The sequence below is a fragment of the Sciurus carolinensis genome, chromosome 8 (assembly GCF_902686445.1).
Source record: "Sciurus carolinensis chromosome 8, mSciCar1.2, whole genome shotgun sequence".
Classification (NCBI taxonomy): domain Eukaryota; kingdom Metazoa; phylum Chordata; class Mammalia; order Rodentia; family Sciuridae; genus Sciurus; species Sciurus carolinensis.
In genome coordinates, this window is record NC_062220.1 from 144,838,409 (window position 1) to 144,863,584 (window position 25,176).

The 25,176-nt window shown below is 38.0% G+C and overlaps 1 protein-coding gene and 1 non-coding gene across 3 annotated transcripts in view; both read left to right on the forward strand.

The window, feature by feature from the left end:
• The first annotated feature begins 7,765 nt into the window (after positions 1 to 7,765).
• Tmem116 (transmembrane protein 116) overlaps positions 7,766 to 25,176 on the forward strand; it is a 112,383-nt gene continuing 94,972 nt past the window's right edge. For both annotated transcript variants that reach the window (XM_047561775.1, XM_047561776.1), the window contains exons 1-4: positions 7,766 to 7,877; positions 8,370 to 8,416; positions 8,905 to 8,968; positions 24,383 to 24,514. In XM_047561775.1, the coding sequence (XP_047417731.1) occupies positions 7,830 to 7,877; positions 8,370 to 8,416; positions 8,905 to 8,968; positions 24,383 to 24,514 (291 nt within the window). In that variant the 5' untranslated portion in view covers positions 7,766 to 7,829. The remainder of the gene's footprint in view (positions 7,878 to 8,369; positions 8,417 to 8,904; positions 8,969 to 24,382; positions 24,515 to 25,176) is intronic.
• On the forward strand, positions 8,690 to 8,794 carry LOC124991989 (U6 spliceosomal RNA). Its single transcript, XR_007110006.1, has one exon. It is a non-coding gene; the product is annotated as a U6 spliceosomal RNA (small nuclear RNA).

A 25,176-nucleotide genomic window follows, 5' to 3' on the forward strand; every position in this document is an offset into this window, starting at 1 on the left:
ACGCGCACTCTGCGAGGCTCTCCGCGGGTCGTCTCTCTTCGCGTAGGCAGAGGCGCGAAGCGCGTGCGTGGCGGAGCTTCCGCAATTTCTTTGCTGTTCTAACTGCCCTTCGAAGACAAGGCCGACCATTATGTCTTGCTGCCCTCGGTCGGTCAGGCAGTTGGTGGGGACCCGCTACTGGCCTCGGTTGGCAGGCCTGTCAGTCAGACTGCCATTTCCCTGGGCCGACGTGCGCTGTGGGCCTCAGTCAGGGGTCAGGCCACCCAGACCGGGATGAGTCGGGCTAACAGGCGTTGGAGTCTGCCCGACGGGCTTTACTGTTGGACGAATACCTGTCCATCCTGGTTGAAAAGTTTGGCAGTCCACCTGCTTTCTCACGGCACAGTCGATGCCAGGTCCCTGTTTTGCCCGTGGAATCCCGCACAGAAATGAACAAGACAGTGTTCTGTGCTGAAGGAACTCAGTACTGGGGAAGGAGGAGGAACAGGAATAATAATATAACCAGTACCTGGTCCTTGGCACGAAGTAAGACTATAGTATTGTGAAAGCACAAATTGAGATGCCTTCGTGTAGTGAAGTCTTACAATCTAATCTTACCTGGGCATCCATGCTGAACGTAAATGGCGTTTTCTGGTCCCAGAAGTGGAGGTCAGCAACCCGTGATGGTTTCCAGTTCTACACCTCCTCTTAGTTCTCAGTGCGTTTGATGCAAATATCTCTACCTTCTGCTGCCTACCTCCCTAGGGGACAGCTGGAGGTAACCCACTTGACTGGTCTTGCCGACCTTCACACCCAATATGTGCAGGTATGGCATAGTGACCATCTCTTGGTCATGGTGTAATATGGAACTGATGTCTTCTTGCTTTAAACTCACCAATTAAAACTCTCCACAGGAAACCTGTTTGGATAACTTAGTTCCCAGAAAGGTCTTAATCTTATAGACAGCTCCCTCTCTCCCTGCCTGTTTCCTGACCATTGTGTTATGTAGTCTCCCGGTCTGCGGTGTATTCCCCAGAATCTGTAAGTATTAAAATCTTTATTTCCACCTTGCGTCCCTCTTAATCTTTGCAGGAGTACTCTCCATCTTAAAGATCCTATATTTACAAGTCAATCCTGCTCAGGACTGTGGGAATATTAACAGGCAGGAGCTGACTTCTGTGCTGGGTCTTAAAAGACTAGTGGAGGTGTTCATGGGACAAAGAGAAAGAGGATATTTCTAGAAAGGGGGAAAGCATTTCTAGGACGTGTTGGAGAACTAGATGAATCTGTATAAAGGTAAACTGGAGCAGATTTTAAAGCATCTTACCAACCTAAAGGATTTGGAGCCACCAAAGGTTTTAACCAGGAGATTTGTTTATATAAATATCACTCTGGGCTGGGGCTCAGTGGCAGAGCACTCACCTAGCACATGCGAGGCACTGGATTTGATCCTTAGAACCACATACACAAATAAGCAAATAAAGTCATGCTATCTATAAATACAAAAAAATTTTTTTAAATCACTTGGGACTGGGGATATGGCTCAGTTGGTAGAGTGCTTACCTCCCCAGCACAAGGCCCTGGGTTCAATCCCCAGCTCTGAAAAAAAAAAAAAAAAATCAGGAACAAAGGGAATGGATTGAAAGGAGAATCTGTAGGCTGGGAGCCCAGTTAAGACTTTGTTGCAGTAGTCCAGCCTGGAGAAATTAAGGTCTAGCAGTAGGACCTAATAGTAGGTTTGGTGTTTGTGGTGTAGCTCAGAAGTAGAGTGATTTCTCATTGCACTCCAGGCACTGGGTTTGATCCCCAGCACTGAAAAGAAAAAAAAAAAAAAAAGTAGGGTTGAAGAAGTAAAGATGAAATTAAGAAATGCACAAGAAATTCACAAGGCTGTGATGAACAAACAAATTGAAGATAAAAGAATAAATTATATAATGCATTATAAGGGCTTAGCACCATAATTAATTAACTATTGTCTTTATCCAGTAAATATGTGTGTGTTATAAAATAGTCATCAAAGATAACAATGTAATCTTGGACAAGAAGTTTGATTGATTAGAAGTTTTGAGAGAAAAAGTTCAGTAGCTATGTATGTGTTTTTAGGGGAAGTTCAGAAAAATCTATTTTGAGTTTTCCAAATGAATTAGTAAATAGAATGAGCTATTGAGATAAATAATAGAAATTACAAGAAGAAAAAACTGCTATGAACTAATGTGTTAAAAGGCATCAAATAGATTAGTGATTACTAGGAACTTGGTGTGGGGGAGGGAGGTCAAGGAGGAAGAAGGGTGCTTAGATATGATCATTACATGCTGTATGCATGTATGGAAATATCACAGTGAATCCCATTAATATGTACAATTAATACCTGTTAATAAAAAAGGAAGGCTTCATGTAGTAGTGTCACAGAATTGGGGCCTTCTAGAAAACAGGCAGTGCAAAGATCTCCATCCCCTTTCAAGCTCCAGTTCTTGCCATGAAGTCAGAAAGATTTCAGACATATGGCTCAGAGTAGTAGGCATGAGTTTGTTGAAGGGATAGGAAAAGGGAAAGGGGACACTCAAGGGAGATAGTGGGTCCTATCAGAGAGGAGAGGAACCATGTTCCTCTTCTGCACTCCAGTTTTACTGGGGATCCAGAGAAGTTTCCAGAGAGTCCTACCTAGGTCTACTTATTGACGTTTGACTGACAGCAAGATGACATCAGACTTTCCAGTACCCATTGCCATGACAATTCTACATCACCTTGTCCCATGCTGACCAGTTCTAATTGTATTCTTTCTTTTGTTTTTTTGTACCAGGAATTGAATTCAGGGGACTTAACCACTGAGCTACATCCCCAGCCCTTTTTATATTTTATTGAGAGACAGGGTCTCACTGAGTTGCCTTGCGCCTCACTAAATTGCAGAAGCTGGCTCTGAACTCAAGATCCTCCTGCCTCAGCTTCCCAAGCTGCTGGAATTACAGGCATGTGCTGCTGTGCCCTGCCTCATTGGATCCTTAACCATACATTCCTACAGATTTTATGGTTCGGAGGAATTATCCTTATCTCCCAGAGTTTCAGGATTTGGTATATGAAAAGTGTCACAAAATTTTCCCCATTCAGGGTAACTTGGGTTTCTCTCATCGACATAATTTTGGACCTGCATTTCACTGTAGACAACAGGTAGTTTGCTGAGGAATGTGACATAGCCTATCCACGTAGGCCAGGCACGACTGCAGTTAAATTGCTTCTTGGAAAAGAAAGCATATGAGGCCCATTTTATAGAATTATTCTTTTAGTTTCACATTCTCACCATTTGCATGTGTCTGTTCCCTAGAAATAGGGGGAAGGCTTGGAAAAAAGATCATTGTATGTGGAAAACAATTGAAAAAGGAGCAGGTGTGGTAATGAACATACTTTGGGGATAACTGACTTGGCTATAGGAATTCTCAAAATAGTACATAGTAGGGCAGTTTTAAGCCCAAGTATGGGAGAAGCCCAAGATGGTTCTGTTCTATTCTGTAATCAACAAGGACTATTAAGGTTTTTAAGCCAGGTGGAATGGTGCATGCTTATAATCCCGGAGACTCTGGAGGCTAAGGCAGGAGAATTGCAGGTTTGAGGCCAGGCATAGTAACTTGTCAAAATCCTGTCTCAACAAAAAATGCTGGTATTAGGAATATAGATCAGTGGTAGAGTGCCCCTGGTCCCTGGATTCAATCCTAGTACCACCACAAAAAAAAAAAAAAAGAAAGAAAAAAAACTTTCAGAAAACTTTATAAGATATTTAAACTATTCAATTCTGAGTATATAAATACTTTCAATACTTTTATTTAGGATGGTCAATCAGCAGTGACTTAATAGTTGTGGTTAGTTTTGTTTTGTTTGCTTTTGCAGTACTAGGGATTAAACCCAGGTTACTCTACCACTGAGCCATGTCCCTGGCTTTTTAATTTTGTATGTATGTATGTATGTTTCTTTGTTTATTTACTTAGTTAGGGTACTAGGAATTGAATGGGGCACTCTACCACTGAGCTACATCCCCAGCCCTCCTTATATTGTGAGACAAGGCTGACCTTAAACTTGCAATCCTCCTGCCTCAGCCCCACAAATCACTGGGATAATAGGTATATGCCAAATTTTAGTTGGTTTAGAAGCAGATTTTGAAGAAAGTGAATTGATTTAGGAGGGGAAAATATTGGCACTTTTGCTATGACTTGCAAAAGTAATTGTCTCAGTGCTTTCTTTGAATAATGTCCTGGTCACGTCTTTAATTTCACATGATTAAATTCTTGGCTTTAGGACTCTGACAGTAATCTACAAAAATAAGTCAAGCATAGTTCTGGCATAGTTCAGAAGTCATCTTACAGTTGACACTGATGTTGAAAATCAAAAGGCTCACCTTGGTCTTATATGGAGTTAAAGAAGAAGGGGCATGTTACTTTGAGTGTCCATATGACTCAGCAACTGGAGTGAGGAGGAAGGAAAGTAGCATAGTACGTTAATATAGTTCACAATTTTTTTCCTAACATCATCAGTTTTTTTCCTAGCCTCACTGACCTGTTGACTGTTCTTTGTACACACAAGGCATGTTCCTGCCTCAGAGCCTATGCATTGATTTTCTCCCTCTATAGAACAATTTTCTTTAAGATATCCGAATGGCTACCCTCTTCATTTCCTTGACGTCTCCTCAAATGTCACCCTTTCTACTGAGGCCTATCCTAACCATCCCTTTAAAAATTCTGTCTCCTCGGTGAGGTGGTGTGCACTTAGTCACAGCTAGTTGGAAGAGTAAGGCAGGAGGATCATTTAAGCTCAGGACTTTGAGGCCAGCATTGACAAAATAGTGAGATCCTATTTTTAAAAAATGTTTTTTTGTTCCTTCCTGATACTGCCCTGTTTTCCATCTCTCTTCCCTGTTATTTTTCCTCAGTTCTTTTCCAATTGTAACATAGTATAGATTTTGCTTGTTATCTGTTTCTCATGAGGGATAGATTTTTCTTTTTTGTCTGTTTTGCTCACTGTGATATCCATGGCATCTAGAACAGTGACTGGCACGTGGTCTCCGTTCAGTAAATATTTGTTCAGTGACTAAGTGAATCAAGTCAATGAGGAGAAACTATTCCATGGCTGTCTCTCAAAATTCCTTTGACTTTTTCTACATTCCCTCTTTAGACCACATATTACTCCCTTTCCTTAGAACTAATTGTATTTCCCTTACCTGAAGTGTTTTGTTGATGGTAACACTGGTTCTTTTGACATTGATGTCTTTTTGTTTTTTTAGTGGTACTAGGGATTGAATGTGGGGGACTTTAGTATTAAACTACAGGTCCAGCCTTTTTTATATTTTATTTTATTTTGGGACAGGATCTCACTAAATTGCCCAGGCTGGCCTTGAACTTGTGATCCTTCTTCCTCAGCCTTCTGTAATCCCAGCCTCCCCAGGTGCTGGGATTACAGGTGTATACCACTATGCCCACCTGATACAGATGTCTTAATGAAGACTTAAAGCATATTTTATCTGCCAAAAATTGTTATGGAAGGAAGATTTTTATTTTCTCCTCTAAGAATTATTTCCATATTTAACAGGTATTTACTGAATATCTTCCATGTGTTATATCCTCTTGTGGGTAAGGATTACACTGGTGAGCAAAATAGATATGCTCCCTGCCATCTTGGAGCTAACTGTTTAACAGAGGACACCAACGTAAAATAATTATACAGACAGACATATAATTATGAATTACAATAATTTATAATAAAGGAAAGTTGAACTTTTGTGAAGAGACAAGTCATTAATCATAATGTAAAATGGCAAAAAATATTGTTTTTTGTTAAACTTAATTTTTTGTAAAATTTTATTTTCCGTTGTAGTACTGGGGATTTTCACTTGCTGGGCATTCTACCACTGAGCTACACCCTGAGCCCTTTATTGTATACTCTTTTACTCTGAGACAAGATCTCACTAAGTTGCCCAAGCAGGCCTCAAATTTGTGACCCTCCTGCCTTAAGCCTCTCAAATAGCTGGGATTACAGGTGTGTGCAAACCACATCCAGCTTTAAATTTCAGATCTTTATGAATCAGTTTAGGAAGAAAAACAGGCTGTAGAAAGATTCTAGGATAGGAAACCTGAAATATTTGAAGAACTAATACTCTCTGTACTATCTGACCAATTTTTCTATAGATTTAAAGTGCTGTAAAAGTAAAGTATGTAAACCAGGTGCAGTAGTAGTATTATAGACATTTTATAAGAGATACCAAAAAGAAGAGTTGTCTGAGGTCGATTATGTTATCAAGAGCAGCAGACTAATTTGGCATGACTGTTCTCTGAACAATTACAGATTTATTCTGGACTGAGACAAGAGTCTTTTGTCCAAAATCATTTTCTTATCACTTGGTTGGTAAGACCGTCATTAGTCTCCTCACCCTTATTAGACAGATTTATGATTAGAGACCTTGAAATTCTCTAAGACCTTCTGCAAATTTCTAGTCTAGAAGTCAGTATTTTATTTGCTTATCTAATAATTTAAGCAGTTATTAAAACTTTGCATTTTATAATGTCTACTCTTCCATTCCGTACTATAATTTTTTTTTACACCCCCCAATACCAGGAATTAAACCCAAAGACACAACCATGGAGCCATATCCCCAGCCCTTTTTTAAAAAATTTCTTCCCAGCCCTTTTATTTTCTTATTTTGAGACACCATTTCACCAAGTTGCTGAGGGCCTTACTAAATTTCTGAGGCTGGCTTTAAACTCAGATTCTCCTGCCTCAGCCTCCCAAGGCACTCTGATTACAGGCATGCACCACTGCACCCAGCTCTATACTATAATCTTAACCTAATATGCATATCCAGCTATACAAATGGTCTAATAAATGTTATTAAGAAATATTTGGGACCCAGGGGCTTACCTCAGTGGTAGAGTATGTGCTTAGCATTTGCAAGGCCCTGGGTCTCACTCCAAGAACCACCTCCCCAAAAAATGTAAAAAGAAAGAAAATATTTGTATAATATACAAAAATATGATTAAGACAAATGGTTACATCAGCTTCCTGCATCCTCTCCCTGAGTCTTTGCTTGTTAGAATTTTACCAATCCTTCCAAATCGTGTTCAAGTGCCATTCTGTATGTACTATTACTATATGCAATCATTTGAGTTTTAGGTCTTCAAGCCATTTTTCCTATTATATTATAAGCTCCTGTAAGGCTGGGTCTTTCTCTTATTTATCTTTGTATCTTCAGTGACACACTACTTTGTACAACATGGATATTTAAACATCAATGAAGTGCATTCAATGAATAGAGTAATATGGTTATATTTCTGGTGGAAATTTTGGGTTCAGAATATTTAAGATGTTAGTATCAAATATGAAAAACATTAACAACCTCCTATCTTGCTAACTTTATACTGGTATTACTAAAATTTTATGCAGTCTCTCTTTCCCACAAAGACTTCTGTCTCTAAGTGGGCAAATTTTAAACAGACCTCCCTTTTACTCTCTCTTTTCTTTTCTTTTTTTTTTTTTTCCTGTTTCATTTCCCTCTTACAACTGTATTTTATCTTTGTACTATGACTCAATCTGCTTCTTTTAATAAAATAAATAATAACTCCTACCGCTTGCCCCTTCTTACAGTTCCTTGTGCTTCTTAAACTTTGTTTCCTTGTCACCTGCTCTTTCTATTTTGGGCTTTCAGCTTGAGTTTTTTTTCCACTTGTTGCCACCTGGCTGGTCGCCCTCAAGGTACAGTGCATGATTAGGTGGGGAGGAGCCAGGCTGGGGCAGGGGTGGAGCTCCTTGTTCACTTCTTTGGGAACCTGTCTGAGAAAGATCACTGCATAAAGGTGGCTGGGACTGAAGTCCTTATGGCCTTATTACTGGAAACTAGCACCCTGGAGGACAAGTGGGATTTGGTAAGGTCAGAAGTTGTTTTTTTTGCCCCCTCCCCTTTCTTTGTGCCCTGTATTTTTCACCACAGTACCTCTCCATTTTCTTCTGTTTCTCTATCATTTATTGTTCTTTTAGTGAACTTTATTTTTGTCTTTATTGTTACCCCTGTTTCATAAATCTGTCCCTTCTCAAACTAACTTTTTTATCTATTCTACATTTTATTCTTCCTTTTATTAGTTTTCTCATTCAATTTTATTTTTTCATTCTGTCATTTTTCTACCCACCTCTATATTATTTTTATTTTACAGTTTCCCAGAGAAGTAGAAGAGAGGAAAAATGGAGCCATCCTTCCTTCCCAGAGTCCTTTTCAAAGTCTTTTTTACTCATTCTCAGACTTGTAGCATGTTTTGATTAGTCTTTGAAGAAGAACTTGTGCTGAGGAGATGGTTGATAAACAGTAAAATTGGAGTTAGGTTGAATATTAAATGTAAAAGGTTTAATTTTTTCTTTCTTAGGTTTTTTCTGCAATACAGTGGATACAATTTATTATGGCTACTCTGAGGTATGTTTATTTAATCTCACATAATATGACTATATAAACTAGTATAAGTAAAATTGTAACATTCCACAATTTCTGCATTTTCCTCCTGGGGATTTGATTTTGCTTTTTAGTTAGAGAAAAATTATATTCTTCATTTACTATGTTGGTATTTTCTGACTAAGAAAGTGTAACAACATAAACAACAATAACAACAAAAGCAGATTGAGGAATAACATCTGAAATCAGTGGACAGTCTGGTCAACAGGAGTGATTGCAAAATCAATAAATAGCTACATGCTCACTTTGGCAGCACACATATTAAAAATTGGAATGATAGAGAAGATTGGCATGGCCCTAAACAAGAATGGCATGCAAATTCATGAAGCATTCCATACTTTTAAAACACATGTGCAGTTTATTTTACATCAATTTTATTAGTAAAAAAAAAATCAGCACATGTGAAGGAGACTTCTTGTCCTGTTTTAATGATCATCACCTGTGTCTCTCAGTATTATAGGTTCAAGTTCACTTATTACCTATGCTGTATTCAAGAATAGACCAAATTCTTCAGAGGTGAGTAGTCACTCTTTGAATTTGAACTTTTAGTGACTAATCCTTTAAAATAAATCACAGAGAAGTAGTTCCTGCAAATGATGGAATAATTCTACAAATTATTTATAAATTCCTCACTATAATAATTAAGATGCTTTAGCCTTGTCAATAGAACTCCCTTATCTTCCAGGCAATTGTCTTTAGCTATCATTTGAATTCTTAGAGATGAACTTTTTTTTTCCTGTAGTACTGGGGATTAAACCTAGGACTTCATGCATGCTACACATGTGGCTACTTTGCCAGCCCTTTTTATTTGAGACCATTTCTTGCTAAGTTGCCCAGACGGTCCTTGAATTTATGATCCTTATCCCTCAACCTCCTGAGTTGCTGGGATTATAGGCAAATGATGCCATATCCAGATGAAGATGAATTCTTAAGTGTAGATTTCTTTGATATCTTTTTTTGGTATTTTTTTAATTATTAAGATTAAGGAAACAGTGTTGTCTGAAACCTGTATTCACTTTAAGGATGACAGAAGTGAGTTTCTGATTTCTGTACTTAGGAAAATTGCTAGTGCGGCTAGGAGATTGAACAAAGGACTTTGATATATGAAAGATATTTGTCTTTCTGCTCTGTCCTTCTAGGCAATTATAATTTATTTTTGAGCAAAAATACTTCATTTGTACCAAAAAAACCAAGTTAATAACTTCCTGGTTCATAGAGAACTAGGTAGAGTGATATATTTGCTAGCTCAGTAAAGATTTTCAGAGAAATGACCAGGTATGGTGACACATGTCTGTAATCCCAGCAACTTGGGAAACTGAGGCAGGAGGATTGCAAGGCTGAGGCTAACTTCAGCAATTTAGTGATACCCTGTCTCAAAATAAAAATAAAGAAGGGGTGGGGGTATTGCTCAGTGGTAGAGTATCCCTACCACTCTCTGGTACTATACTCTCTAGTACTACAAAAAAAATTTTTTTTTCTTTTCTGATTGGGGATTGAACCCAGGGAAGCTCTACCACTGAGCTACCTCCACAGAGTTTCCTCTAGTTAATAGTAATTTATATCCTTCAAAAGATATATGTTCCCCTTCACCTTCCTTTTTATTAAGTTATTTTTCCCTTTAACACTAAGCTATATCCCCAGTCATTTTTATTTTTTATTTTGACACAGGGTCTTGCAAAGTTGCTTAGGGCCTCACTTAGTTGCAGAGGCTGGCCACAAACTTGCAATTTTCATGCCTCAGCCTCTCCAGTTGCTGGAATTGCAGATGTGTGCCACCACACCTGGCTCTTCATGGTATCTTTTGCCTTCTATTCTAATTTTAATGTGGCTGAATTTTTTATTGGTTCTTTTTAGTTATACATGACCGTAGAATCCATTTTGACATAATTGTAAAAGCATGGACTATATCTTCTTCTAATTCAGTCCTTAGTATCTCTGCTTCCCTTCCGTTTCGCAACCACCTGCTCCCTTCCCTCTGCTCCACTGATCTTTCTGTCTAACCCATAGGTTTTTTTTTTCTTCAGTCAATTTCTTATGAATGTATACAGTAGTGAGATTCACAGTGGTGTTTTCTATATATGTACATATGTCAGATTCATTCTACTGTTTCCTTTTATCCTTCCTCCCTTCCCTTCATTCCTCTTTGTCTACTCTGCTGAACTTCTGTTCTTTTTTAATGCCCCCCCCCCCCACTTATTGTGTATTAGCTTCAACATATCAGAAAAAACATTTGACCTTTGACTTTTTGGGACTGGTTTATTTCACTCAGCATGATAGTCTCCAGATTCATCCATTGACTGGCAAATGTCATAATTTCATTCTTCTTAATGACTGAGTAATACTCCATTGTGGATATATACCACATTTTCTTTATCCATTATCTTTTTGGTTGTTTTTTTGTGGTGCTAGGGATTGAACCCAGGGCCTTGTACTTGCAAGGCAAGCACTCTACCAACTGAGCTACATCCCCAGCCCCTATTCATTTATCTTTTGAAGAGCACTTAGGTTGGATCCACAGCTTAGCTGTTGTGAATTGTGCTGCTGGAAACATTGATGTGGCTGTGCCATTGTAGTATGCTGATTTTAATTCCTTTGGCTGTATACTGAAGAGTGAGATAATCATGTCAAATGGTAATTCCTTCCTAGTTTTTTTTTTTCAAAAAGTTTTAGTTGTCAGTGGACCTTTATTTTATTTATTTATTTATGTGTGGTGCTGAGAATTGAACCCAGTGTCTCACACATGCAAGGCACATGCTTTACCACTGAGCTACAACCCCAGAGCATTCCATTCCTAGTTTTTTAAGGAATCTCCAAACCCTTTCCAGAATGGCTGCACCAATTTACAGTTTCACCAACAATGTATGAGTGTACCCTTTTCCCGACATCCTTGCCAATACATATTGTTATTTTATTCTTAATAATTGCCATTCTGACTGGAGTGAGGTGAAATCTGAGTATAGTGTTAAGTTGCATTTCTCTAATTGCTAGAGTGAACATTTGTTCACATATTTGTTGATCATTCATATTTCTTTTTTTGAGAAGTGTCTGTTTAGTTCCTTTGCCCATTTGTTGATTGGTTTTTTTTTTTTTTTCAGTGTTAAGTTTTTTGAGTTCTTTGTATATTCTGGATAATTTTTTTTTTTTTTTTTTTTTTTTTTTTTTTGGTACTGGGGCACTTAACCACTGAGCCACACCCCCAGCCCTCTTTTTGTATTTTATTTAGAGAAGGGTCTAACTGAGATGCTTAGGGCCTCACTAAGGAGAACTTGTGATTCTCCTACTTCAACCTCCTGATCTGCTGGGATTACAGGCGTGGTGAACCATGCCTGGCTCTCCTTATGTTCTTGATTGTTTCTTTTGCTATGAAAAAGCTTTTAAATTTGATTCCATCCCATTTATTGATCTTTTATTCTTCTACTTGCATTATAAGAGTCTTGTTAAGGAAATCAGTTCCTGAGCCAATATGTTGGAGTGTTAGGCCTACATTTTATTCCAGCAGGTGCAGGGTTTTTGATCTGATTCCTAGGTCTTTGATCCACTTTGAGTGGAGTTTTGTGCAGGGTAAGATATAAGAGCTAAATTTTATTCTACTATATTTTCCAGTTTTCTCAGCACCATTTGTTAAAAAGACTATCTTTTCTCCAATGTTATGTTTTTGGCACCATAAATATAGGTAACTGTATGTGGGTTTATCTCTTTTATTCTGTTTCATTGGTCTTCATGCCTGTTTTGATTCCAGTAGCACGCTGTTTTTGTTATTGTAGCTCTGTAGTATAATTTGAGGTCCAGGATTGTGATGCCTCCTGCTTCACTTTTCGTGCTAAGGATTGCTTTGGCTCTTCTGGGTCTATTATTTTTCTAAATGAATTTCATGACTGATTTTTCTATTTCTATGAAGAATGTACTTGGAATTTTGATAGGATTTGCATTAAATATGTATAGCACTTTGGGTAGTATGGCCATTTTGATATAAATTCTGCCTCTTTAAGAACATGGGAGGTCTTTCCATCTTCTAAGGTCTTCAATTTCTTTATCTAGTGTTCTATAGTTTTCATTGTAGAGGTCCTTCATCTCTTTTGTTAAATTGGTTTTCAAGTATTTTATTTTACTTTTTTTAGGCTATTGTGAATAGTATAGTTTTTCTAATTTCTTTTTCAGCAGATTCATTGGAGTATAAACAATTGATTATAGGTGTTGATTTTGTATCCTGCTACTTTGCTGAATTCATTTATGAGTTCTAGAAGTCTATTAGTGGAGTCTCTAAATAAAATACAAAATAGGGGATGTGGCTCAATGGTCAAGTGCCCCGAGTTCAATCACAGGTACCCTCCCTCCTGAAAAAAAAAAAAAAAAAAAAAAAGCATGAATGGGTTCTGTACTTTGTCAAATGCTTTTTTCTGCATCTATTGAAATAATCATGTAATTATTGTCTTTAATGTCTTTAAGTCTGTTTATGTGGTGAGTTACATTTATTGATTTCTGTAGTTGAACCAATCTTGCATCCCTAGGATGAAACCCACTTGATCATGGTGTATTATCTTTGTATGTGTTTTTTTTTTAATTTATTTTTATTGTAAACAAATGGGATACATGTTGTTTATGTTTGTACGTGAAGTAACAGCATACCATTTGTGTAATCATACATTTACATAGGGTAATGATGTTTGATTCAATCTGTTATTTTTTCCTTCCCCCCACCCCTCCCACCCCTCTTTCCCTCTATACAGTCCCTCCTTCCTCCATTCTTGCCCCCCTCCCACCCCCCCATTATGTGTCATCATCCGCTTATCAGCGATATCATTTGTCCTTTGGTTTTTTGAGATTGGCTTATCTCACTTAACATGATATTCTCCAGTTTCATCCATTGACCTGCAAATGCCATAATTTTATTATTCTTTATAGGTGAGTAATATTCCATTGTATGTATATATCACAGTTTCTTTATCCATTCATCAATTGAAGGACATCTAGGTTGGTTCCACAGTCTGGCTATTGTGAATTGAGCAGCTATGAACATTGATGTGGCTGTATCTCTGAAGTATGCTGATTTTAAGTCCTTTGGGTATAGGCCAAGGAGTGGGATATCTGGGTCAAATGGTGGTTCCATTCCAGGTTTTCTAAGGAATCTCCACACTGCTTTCCAGAGTGACTGCACTAATTTGCATCCCCCCAGCAATGTATGAGTGTACCTTTTTCCCCATATCCTCTCCAACACCTATTGTTGCTTGTATTCTTGATAATCGCCATTCTAATTGGGGTGAGATGGAATCTTAGTGTAGTTTTGATTTGCATTTCTCTTATTACTAAAGATGGTGAACATTTTTTCATATGTTTATTGATTGCTTGTGGATCTTCTTCTGTGAAGCGTCTGTTCGTATCCTTAGCCCATTTGTTGATTGGGTTATTTGTATTCTTGGTGTAGAGTTTTTGAGTTCTTTATATATTCTGGAAATTAGTGCTCTATCTGAAGTATGAGTGGCAAAGATATTCTCCCACTCTGTAGGCTCTCTCTTTGCATTGCTGATAGTTTCCTTTGCTGAGAGAAAGCTATTTAGTTTGAATCTGTCCCAGTTATTGATTCTTGCTTTTATTTCTTGTGCTATGGGAGTCCTGTTAAGGAAGTCTGATCCTAAGCCAACAAGTTGAAGATTTGGACCTACTTTTTCTTCTATAAGGTGGAGGGTCTCTGGTCTGATTTCTTGATCCATTGTGAGTTGATTTTTGTGCAGGGTGAGAGATAGGGGTTTAGTTTCATTCTGTTGCATATGGATTTCCAGTTTTCCCAGCCCCATTTGTTGAAGAGGCTATCTTTTCTCCATTGCATATTTTTGGCACCTTTGTCTAGTATGAGAAAATTGTATTTATTTGGGTTTGTGTCCGTGTCCTCTATTCTGTACCATTGATCTACCTGTCTATTTTGGTGCCAATACCATGCCATTTTTGTTACTATTGCTTTGTAGTGTAGTTGAAGTTCTGGTATTGCAATATCCCCTGCTTTATTCTTCCTGCTAAGGATTGTTTTAGCTATTCTGGGATTCTTATTCTTCCAGATGAATTTCATGATTGCTTGCTCTATTTCTGTAAGGTACATCATTGGGATTTTAATTGGAATTGCATTGAATCTGTATAGCACTTTTGGTAGTATGGCCATTTGACAATATTAATTCTGCCTATCCAGGAACATGGGAGATCTTTCCATCTTCTAAGGTCTTCCTCAATTTCTTTCTTCAATGTTTTGTAGTTTTCATTGTAGAGATCTTTTACCTCTTTGGTTAGATTGATTCCCAAGTTTTTTTTTTTTTTTGAGGCTATTGCAAATGGAGTTGTTTTCCTCATTTCCCTTTCAGCTGTTTCATTGCTTGCATATAAAAATGCTTTAGATTTATGCATGTTGATTTTATAGCCTGCTATTTTGCTGAATTCATTGATGAGGTCTAGAAGTTTTCTGGAGGAGTTTTTTTGGATCCTCTAAATATAGAATCATGTCATCCGCAAATAGTGACAGCTTAAGTTCTTCTTTTCCTATTCATATCCCTTTAATTTCTTTAGTCTGCCTAATTGCTCTGGCTAGAGTTTCGAGGACAATGTTGAATAGAAGTGGTGAAAGAGGACATCCCTGTCTTGTTCCTGTTTTTAAAGGGAATGGTTTCAGTTTTTCTCCATTAAGAATGATGTTGGCCATGGGCTTAGCATAAATAGCCTTTACAATGTTCAGGTATGTTCCTACTATCCCTATTTTTTCTAGTGTTTTGAGCATGAAGGGGTGTTGTATTTTGTCGAACGCTTTCTCTGCGTCAATTGAAATAACCATATGATTCTTATCCTTAAGTCTATTGACATGATGGATTATGTTTATTGATTTATGGATGTTAAACCATCCTTGCATTCCAGAGATGAACCCCACTTGATCGTGGTGCACGACTTTCTTAATATGCTTTTGGATACGGTTTGCCAATATTTTGTTAAGGATCTTTGCATCTATATTCATCAAGGATATTGGTCTAAAATTTTCTTTCCTTGATGTCTTTTCCTGGTTTGGGTATGAGGGTGATATTAGCTTGATAGAATGAGTTTGGTAGGGTACTCTCCTTTTCTATTTCCTGGAATACTTTGAGAAGTATTGAAATGAGATCTTCTTTGAAGGTCTTGTAGAACTCGGCTGAGAATCCGTCTGGTCCTGGGTTTTTCTTGGATGGTAGGATTTTAATGGCTTCTTCTATTTCATTGCTTGATATTGATCTGTTTAAATTGTGTATGACCTCCTGGTTCAGTTTGGGAGGATCATATGTCTCTATAAATTTGTCAGTGTCTTCAGTAGATTCTATTTTGTTAGAATACAGATTTTCAATGTAACTTCTAATTATGTATCTCAGTGGTGTCTGTCGTGATATTTCCTTTTTCATCACGAATTTTAGAAATTTGAGTTTTCTCTCTCCTTCTCTTTGTTAGTGTGGCTAAGGGTTTGTCTATTTTGTTGACTTTCTCAAAGAACCAACTTTTTGTTTTGTCAATTTTTGAATTGTTTCTTTTGTTTCAATTTCATTGATTTCAGCTCTGATTTTAATTATTTCCTGTCTTCTATTACTTTTGCTGTTATTCTGTTCTTCTTTTTCTAGGGCTTTGAGCTGTAATGTTAGGTCACATAGTTGTTGACTTTTCATTCTTTTCTGGAATGCGCTCCATGCAATGAATTTTCCTCTTAGTACTGCTTTCATAGTGTCCCAGAGATTTTGATATGTTTTATCATTGTTCTCATTGACCTCTAAGAATTTTTTAATCTCCTCCCTGATGTTTTTTGTTATCCATGTTTCATTCAATAGCAATTATTTAGTCTCCAGGTGTTGGAGTAATTTCTCTTTTTTATTTTGTCATTGATTTCTACTCTTAGTCCATTAGGATCTGATAGAACACAAGGCAGTATCTCAGTTTTTTTCCTAAGGACTGCTTTGTGGCATAACATATGGTCTATTTTGGAGAAGCTTCCATGTGCTGCTGAGAAGAAAGTGAATCTGCTCGTTGATGGATGGAATATTCTATATATGTTTATTAAGTCTAGGTTATTGATTGTGTTATTGAGTTCTCTGGTTTCTTTGTTTGGTTTTTGTTTGGAAGATCTATCTAGTGGTGACAGCGGTGCGTTAAAGTCACCCAGAATTATTATGTTGTGGTCTATGTGATTCCTGAAATTGAAAAGGATTTGTTTGATGTACAGGGATGCACCATTGTTTGGGGCATAAATATTTACTATCATTATGTCTTCCTGATTTATGGTTCCCTTAAGCAGTATGAAATGTCCTTCTTTATCTCTTCTGACTAACTTTGTCTTGAAGTCCACTTTATCTGATATAAGGATGGAAACCCCCACTTTTTTACTGAGTCCATGCACGTGGTAGGTTTTTCCCTATCCTTTCACCTTTAGTCTGTGGATGTCTTTTTCTATGAGATGAGTCTCTTGCAGACAGCATATTGTTGGGTCTTTCTTTTTAATCCATTCTGCCAGTCTTTGTCTTTTGATTGATGAGTTTAGGCCATTAATGTTCATGGTTATTATTGAGATATGATTTGTATTCCCAGTCATTTGGCTTATTTTTGGTTTTTAAGTTGGCTTGGTTTCTCCTTTGAGTGGTTTTTCTCTAAGGTAGTTCCTCCCTTTGCTGACCTACATTGTCTCTTTTCATTTCCCCTCATGGAATATTTTGTTGAGAACATTCTGTAGTGCAGACTTTCTATTTGTAAATTCTTTTAACTTTTGTTTATCATGGAAGGATTTTATTTCATCTTCAAATCTGAAGGTCAGTTTTGCTGGGTATAGGATTCTTGGTTGGCAACCATGTTCTTTCAGAGCTTGAAATATGTTGTTCCAGGCCCTTCTAGCTTTTAGAGTCTGGGTTGAGAAGTCAGCTGCTATCCATATTGGTCTCCCCCTATATATAATCTGATTCTTTTCTCTCGCGGCCTTCAAAATCCTATCTTTATTTTGAATGTTAGGCATTTTTATTATAATGTGCCTTGGTGCGAATCTGTTGTGATTTTATGCATTTGGTGTTCTGTAAGCCTCTTGTATTTGATTTTCCATTTTATTCTTCAGGTTTGGGAAATTTTCTGATATTATTTCATTGAATAGGTTGTTCATTCCTTTGGTTTGTATCTCTGTGCCTTCCTCAATCCCAATAATTCTTAAATTTGGTGTTTTCATGATGTCCCATAGTTCTTGGAGATTCTGTTCATGATTTCTTACCATCTTCTCTGGGCAACTTTATTTTCAAGATTCAATATTTTGTCTTCATTGTCTGAGGTTCTGTCTTCCAAGTGGTCTAGGCTTTTGGTGATGCTTTCCATTGAGTTTTTTATTTGGTTTATTGTTTCCTTCATTTCAAGGATTTCCGTTTGTTTTTTTTTTTGAGAATCTCTATCTCTTTGTTGAAATGATCTTTTGCTTCCTGCAGGTGCCCTTTCAGCTTATTGGTATTATCATTCATTGCCTGCATTTGCTCTCTTATCTCATCCTTTGCTTCGCAAATCATCTTAATCATGTATAATCTGAAGTCCTTTTCTGACATTTCTTCTAACATACTGTCATTGGATTCTATTAATATAGAATCTAGATTTGTTTGGATCATTTTCTTCCCTTGTTTTTTCATGTTGTTCAAGTATCTTCCCCTCTAGCAGTGCAGATCTGGGGTATTGCAGATTTCCCCGTATAGGCTTATAGTGGCCCTATAGGTTTCCAAAACTCTTTCTTTAAGGGGGGATCAATATTAGCAGTACCCAATTCAGACACTATGCAATCCTAGACCAAATAGCCCTTATGAGGACAATAACAAAATTGTCATAATAAACAGAATGAGTTCAAATATTATCTTCAGTAAAACAAACAGATTTGCAATAAGGTCTGCAGTTTCAAATGGAGGACAAAGAGGATGCAGAGGGATGTAGAATGTGGCTGTTAATGGGATAAGAAAAGAATATACAGAAGTTCTAGATAATAGAAAGGGTGAGAGTGTAATCAAAAGAAATTGGATGTTAGCATGCAAAAAAGGGCGAAAGAGACTCTGAGGGAATAGGTAAACAAAAGGAAAAGAGAGCAAGAAAAGTAAAGAAATAAAAACTTAAATTTTTTCAATAAGTAGAAAAAAGAAAATCTGCAGTATAACAGTCATATAGTAATGAAATCTCCCAGTGTTCAGTAGCCTGATGCATAAGAGTTACCTGACGATGAGCTTCAAGCCTCCAGCAGAAGTCTTAGGATGGGATTTGCTCCACCTAAAGATCGGAGCTACCGCTTCCAGGATTATCCAAGATGACCACTCTGGCTTCCAAATGTGTTGGCAAATGGGGAGCTGCAGCTCAGGGTGTGGACATGGTCAGCTGGAGGTCCTGGAGGCAGGATGCAGTTGGTCAGGCAGGGGTCCTGGAGGTCGGGTGTGTTTGGTGTGGTTGTGGGATCCTGGAGGCTGGGTGCAGTCAGTCTGGGGTCCCAGTGCTAGGGCGCAGTCAGTTGGTCTGGGGGTCCTGGCAGTAGGGAGCAGTCAGTCGATGTGAGAGCCCCAGAGGCAGGGAGTGATCGGTTGGGCTGAGGTATCCTGGAGACGGGGCTCAGTCAGTCCAGCCAGGTGTCCTACGAGGCCTGGCTGTTGTCTCAAAATGGCGGCAGCCACGTGTAATCAAACCTGCAGGTACTGTGACAGAGAACTTTCAGGCAACAGCAGGCAGCTGGTGCTCCACTGGCGGTCGGCGATCAGTTTGCTGACTGTTGTCGGACGATCGGGAGATGAACCTCATGCGTTGGGTGATGGATAGGTGTAAGGCAGGCGATGGACAGGCGAGAGGCAGGCAAATGGCAGATGATAGATGCCTGACAGTGAGCAATCTGCACTCAAAAAAGGCATCGATATGCTGGCCTTTTTTTTTTTTAATTTATTTTTTATATGGTGCTAAGGATCAAACCCAGTGCCTCATACATACTAGGCAAGTGCTTTAACACTAAGTCACAACTCAGCCCTTGCTAGTATTTTATTAAGAATTTTTACATTGCTAGGTGTTGAGGTGCGCACTTGTAATCTCAGCATTTCAGGAGGCTGAGGCATGAGGATCACAAGTTCAAGGCCAGGCTCAGCAATTTAGTGAGGTCCTAAGCAACTTAGAGACCCTGTCTCAAAATAAAAAGCAAAAAGGGATGGGATGTAGCTCAGTGGTAAACCCCTGGGTTTAATCCCCAGTGCCACCCCTCCTAAGGAAAAAAAAAAAGAATTTTTGCATCTGTGTTCATCCAAGGACATTGGTCTGAAGTTTTCTTTCCTTGATGTGTCTTTGTCTGATCTTTATATCAGAATGATACTGGCTTCATAGAATGAGTTTGAGAATTTCCTCTTTTCTATTTCATGGAAAATTTTGAGGAGGCTTGGTATTAGTTCTTCCTTAAAGGTCTTGTAGAACTTGACTGAGAATCCATCCAGTCCTGGTCTTTTCTTTGTTGGAAGACTTTTCATGACTGCTTCAATTTTTCTTGAGACTGATCTGTTAAAGTTTTCTATATCCTCCTTGTCCAATTGGAGTAGGTCATAGAATTTGTATCTCTAGGAATTTGTGCATATCTTCAAGATTTTCTAGCTTCTTTGAGTAAAAATTTTTGAAATAGTTTCTGCTAATCCTTGGATTTCAGTGGTGTCAATTGTATATTTCCTTTTTCATCTTTGATTTTAATAATTTGAGTTTAATTCGAGTTTTTTCCCTTTTTTTTTTTTTGGTAGCTTGCATAAGGGTTTATCAGTTTTGTTTGTTCTTTCAGAAAAAAAACAGCTTTCTCTTTCACTGATCTTTTAATTTTTTTTTAACCTCAGTTTCATTGATTTTTGGCTCTGATTTTAATTATTTCCTATCTTCTTCTGCTTTTGGTGTTGATATGTTTCTCTTTTTCTAGGGCCTTGAGACCTAATGTTAGATTATTTATTTGGTATCTTTCTATTCTTTTAATGTACGAGCTCAATGCTGTGAACTTTCCTCTTAGAACTGCTTTCATACTGTCCCAGAGATGTTATATCATTATTCTTTTTTTTTTTTTTTTTTTTTTTTTTTTTTTTGCAGTGCTGGGGATTTGATAGCTCAGTTCACAGAGTGCTTACCTGTCAAGCACAAGGCCCTGGGTTCAATCCCCAGCACTGCAAAAAAAAAAAAAAAAAAGATAATATACTTTTTCTTTGAGGCCTGAAAATCTGTCTTCACTGGTCTAGTCTATTGGTGATGCTTTCCATTGAATTTTTAGTTTTGTTTATTGATTCCTTCATTTCAAGGATTTCTGTTTGATTCTTTTTAGTATCTCTATGTCTTTATTGAAGTGACCTTTCACTTCCTGTATTTTCCCTCTGATTTCACTCCTTACATTGTTTTTTTTTTTTTTGTTGTTGTTCTCATAGAATGGTTTAACTATCAACTTTCTAAATTCCTTTTCTGACATTTCCTCCACTGTGGAGTCGGTGAATTCTGTTGTTGAAGCATTTGGGTTGTTTGGGATTTTTTTTCCTTGCTTTATCATATTATTTACATGTCTTCCCATCTAATCAGTATGGGTCTGACTTCTTTTAAGTGAAGGACTACTTTGTGAGCCTTTTTCTTAAGAGTTCCATGTCAGGTAAATATCCAGATAATGATATGATATTTTAATTCAATGTGTGACCTCTGCTGATCCCAATATCAGCCCCACTTTAAGTGATGCCACTGAGCCTTATTTACTGTAGTCACTTTTGAGCCAGACCTCATTCTATTCAACCTTAAAAGAACAAAAACTTTCTACAGTTGATCTCTGCTATATCTCATATTCAGGTATATACCTATAATAAAGTTCTGGAATAGGTCAAACAATTAGTTGTTAAATTTAGGAAACGTATTTATACCCTTAAATGAGGGCTAAAAGGAGGGAAGAATAAGATTGGGCAAATAGGAGAGGGAAAAGAGAGAAAGAAGTTGTAAAAGGTCAATTTACACCAAGGTTGAAAGGAGAGAGAGATGAATGGGTGTTATTTGAGATGGTAGCAGATAGTGCAAGGGGGTGAATAGGGGACAAGAGAAGCAGGTACAAACTAGAGCTAGGAAAACAAACACAGGAAAATTGATTCCAGTTAATGCTTTAAACCATCTGATGAAGTACATTCAAATGGGTTGAAGGTACAGTGAGGTACAGTGTTGGCTGTTGGGTTAACAATTTTTTTCAGATTAAGGAATTATTTATATGATCAAAGTTGACGTTAGAGTTGTTTGTAATATACCATGTCTAGATGTAGAAAATTTTTGTGGAATCTGGGTTTGGATTTCATTGGGGTTTGAATATTTAGCAGATGTCCATCAATCTTTGGCTGTGGATCTCTTCCAAGTTGCAGGGGACAGGGACCCACTCCTACTTGTTATGAGTGTCCTACCATCAGCTTCTGGTTTGTCAGCTTGAGGGCCTGCAGCTGACTGCTCAGATGGACAGTGTTTCTACTGTGTGTAGTAGTTCAGGATGTAGGCTCTGTCTTGTCTCTGTGATTGCTGTGTGTCACTGTGCACCCGTTCCCCCCTTTGGATCTTTTTCATGGTATTGAAGGTCCTGATGCTTGGATGTGGGTGCAGGAACTCTGGATGTGGGTCTTCCACCATTGATCTGTGGTGCAAAAGTATTTTCCCAGCTAATGATGCTCTGTGGGGTACCATAGCTAAGGGTCTCCAGTGGTTCACCTGGACTCCATTTTCCACTGCCTAGGTTGTGAATGTTGTGCGTTGATTCCGTCTGCTTACTTAGCCTGATGCAAGGACCCTTAAGTATTAAAATAATTTCTGATCACTTGCCAGTTGTGATCACAGTTCAGGCTGTTTACCTGTTAAGGCTGGTATCAGTCCCTTTCTGCTCCGTCTCTATGCCACTGGATATTCAGATAGTTATCCCTCTGGTAGGCCCTGTGATCCTGACCCAGCAATCCAGATCCTTGGGACTGTCCCTAGACCTCCTATGGTGCCTTCCCCCAGTGTCAGTGATTGGGGGCCTGGTGAATCTGCCTTCTTTTGTTCAGGGCCAAAGTTTTGCTGCCTCTGTCTGAGTTGAGCAAGCAACTGGAGGCTGTGCAGAGCTTTTTGCCCTTTCCTGGGTCACAGAGGCAGAGCAGGGCTAGATGCACACTTCCCGGGGCCAGTTCCCCTCCAGCCCACTCTGTTCCCCTTATTTGCAATGGGGGAAGAGGGAGGGCAATTTCAGCGATTTAAAGCTGGTAGTGGTCCTTCTAGAAATTCTTTCTGGCTGGATATTTAAGAGGTGCCACTGCAGGGGCCTTTCCTCTGGTTTAGTTTGCAGCTATCTGGGCATGGGAAGATGCCCATTAAGAGGGTGACTAGTCAGCTAATGTCTCCACAAGATGGCGGTGGATCCCCAGCTCAACTTTTCCCAATTTGGTTTTAAGCTGTCTGTGCATTTTTTGGGGGGGGGGGGGGTGGTACTGGGAATTGAACTGAGGCCACTGAGCCACATCCCAGCCCTATTTTGTATTTTATTTAGAGACAGGATCTCACCAAATTGCTTAGCACCTCGCTTTTGCTGAGGCTGGCTTTGAACTTGCGGTCCTCCTGCCTCAGCCTCCCAAGCTGCTGGAATTACAGGCGTGCATATTTGCGCTGTTTTAAGGAGCCTCTGTGCTTTTTGTCTGTCTTTCCAACCATTTTTAAATGGGTAAGCTTAATATTCCCATGAGCACAATGTATTTCTTTACCACTTTAGGTCTTCTTTAGTGCCTCTCAATAAATATTTTATAACTTTTCCCATAGGAAAATCAAAATTGCTTTTAAATAAATGGGAATGGGTAGGCTAAAAGGAGAAGGATACTTAGAAGTAAGAGGACAAACTTCATCAATGTGGTCAGAAGTCAAAAAGGAAAATATTTTCATTTAGGTTCTCAGCTGCACACCTAAATGCTTAGCCTATGATCTCATTTTTAAATTTTAGATGTTGGCTATACATGTAGAACTCTCTCAGTTGTCCTTTGTGGTGTGTCTCACCATAGAATTTTTCATCTTTTCATTCTTTCTTTGATCCTGTATATCTTTTTTTTATTTAAAATCTTTTTTTATTTTTACAGACTGCATTTTGATTCATTGTACCCAAATGGGTTACAACTTTTCATTTCTATGGTTGTACACAATGTAGATTCACATCATTCATGTAATCATACATATACATAGAGTAATACTGTCTGTTTCATTCTACTATCTTTCTGTTCCCCATCCCCTCCCACCCCATTTTCCTCTACACCTTCCAAAGTTCCTTCATTCTTCTCTTTCCCCCGCCACTTCTCCTTGTTATTTATTGTCATGCACTTATCAGAGAAAACATTCGGCCTTTGGTTTTTTGGGCTCGGCCTATTTCACTTAGCATGCTATTTTCCAGCTTCATCCATTTACGAGCAAATGCCATGATTTTATTCTTCTTTATGGCTGAGTAATATTCCATTGTGTATATATTTCACATTTCTTTATCCATTCATCAATTGAAGGGCATCTAGGTTGATTCCACAATCTAGGTATTGTGAATTGAGTTGCTGTGAACATTGATGTGACTGCATCACTGTAGTATGCTGATTTTAAGTCCTTTGGGTATAAGCCGAGGAATGGGATAGCTGGGTCAAATGGTGGGACCCTGTATATCTTGAGAAAGAAGTGTCCCTAAGAGTAAGAAGATCAGTGTTGATTCGTCTATAAGTACTTCAAGTCCAGGATGGTTTGGGATAACTGTGATTACAGATTCATTCCTATCTAGAGTCTTCCTTTACATTCATTTCCTTCAGTCAACCAATGACTGATGCCCTGGCAAATTAACACTCAGTTTTCTACTTAAAGCATAAAGTGTAAAAATAATTCATTGTTCTCATAGTTACATTACTTATGAAATGAGAATTTTGTGACTTTTGACAGATAAGGCCACTTTTTTGTCTGAGCTTGTCTGACCTGCTACTGGGAATTTGTGGGCTTACTGAGGCACTTCTCTATGGAACTTCAACGGCCAGTAAGGACATCATCTGCTATAACTTGCAAGTACTTGGACAGGTAAGCAATACTAGACTGTGACAACATCTTGCAAGGAAGGCACACTCAGGGTAGGAAGCAAGAGTGATCCATCCTGGGACTGGAGACCAATTTGTTTTTTATAACCCTTTGAAACGATGTCTTTTATCTTTTTTGTCTAAAAAGAACTATTTATTATAGAAATTTTGGAAAATTCAGAGAAGCACAAAGGTAGATAATTGAAAATCAGACAGCTATAAGCACTCTTTAATATTTTAAATATATATCCTTATAATCATTTTCTGAATATACATTCTTAAAAATGTATAAATTAAACTAGGCATGGTGGCAGATACCTGCTATCCCAATGACTTGGGAGGGTAAGACAGGAGAATTGCAAGTTTGAGGTCACCCTTAGCAACTTAGCAAGACCTGTCTCAAAATATATACATATGTTTAAAATATATATATAAACTCTATGTGTATAAAATACATATACGTGTATAAAATAATACATTATATATAAAATATGTGATACATATGTATACAATAATATGTTAATACTTTTTGTAATCTACTTTTATGAGTTAACATATTTTAACCATAATTCCATGTAATGAAATATTTTTCTGATACTGGGGATTGAACCCAGGAGTGCTTTGCCACTGAACTATATCACCAGCCCTTTTTATTTTTTATTTTGA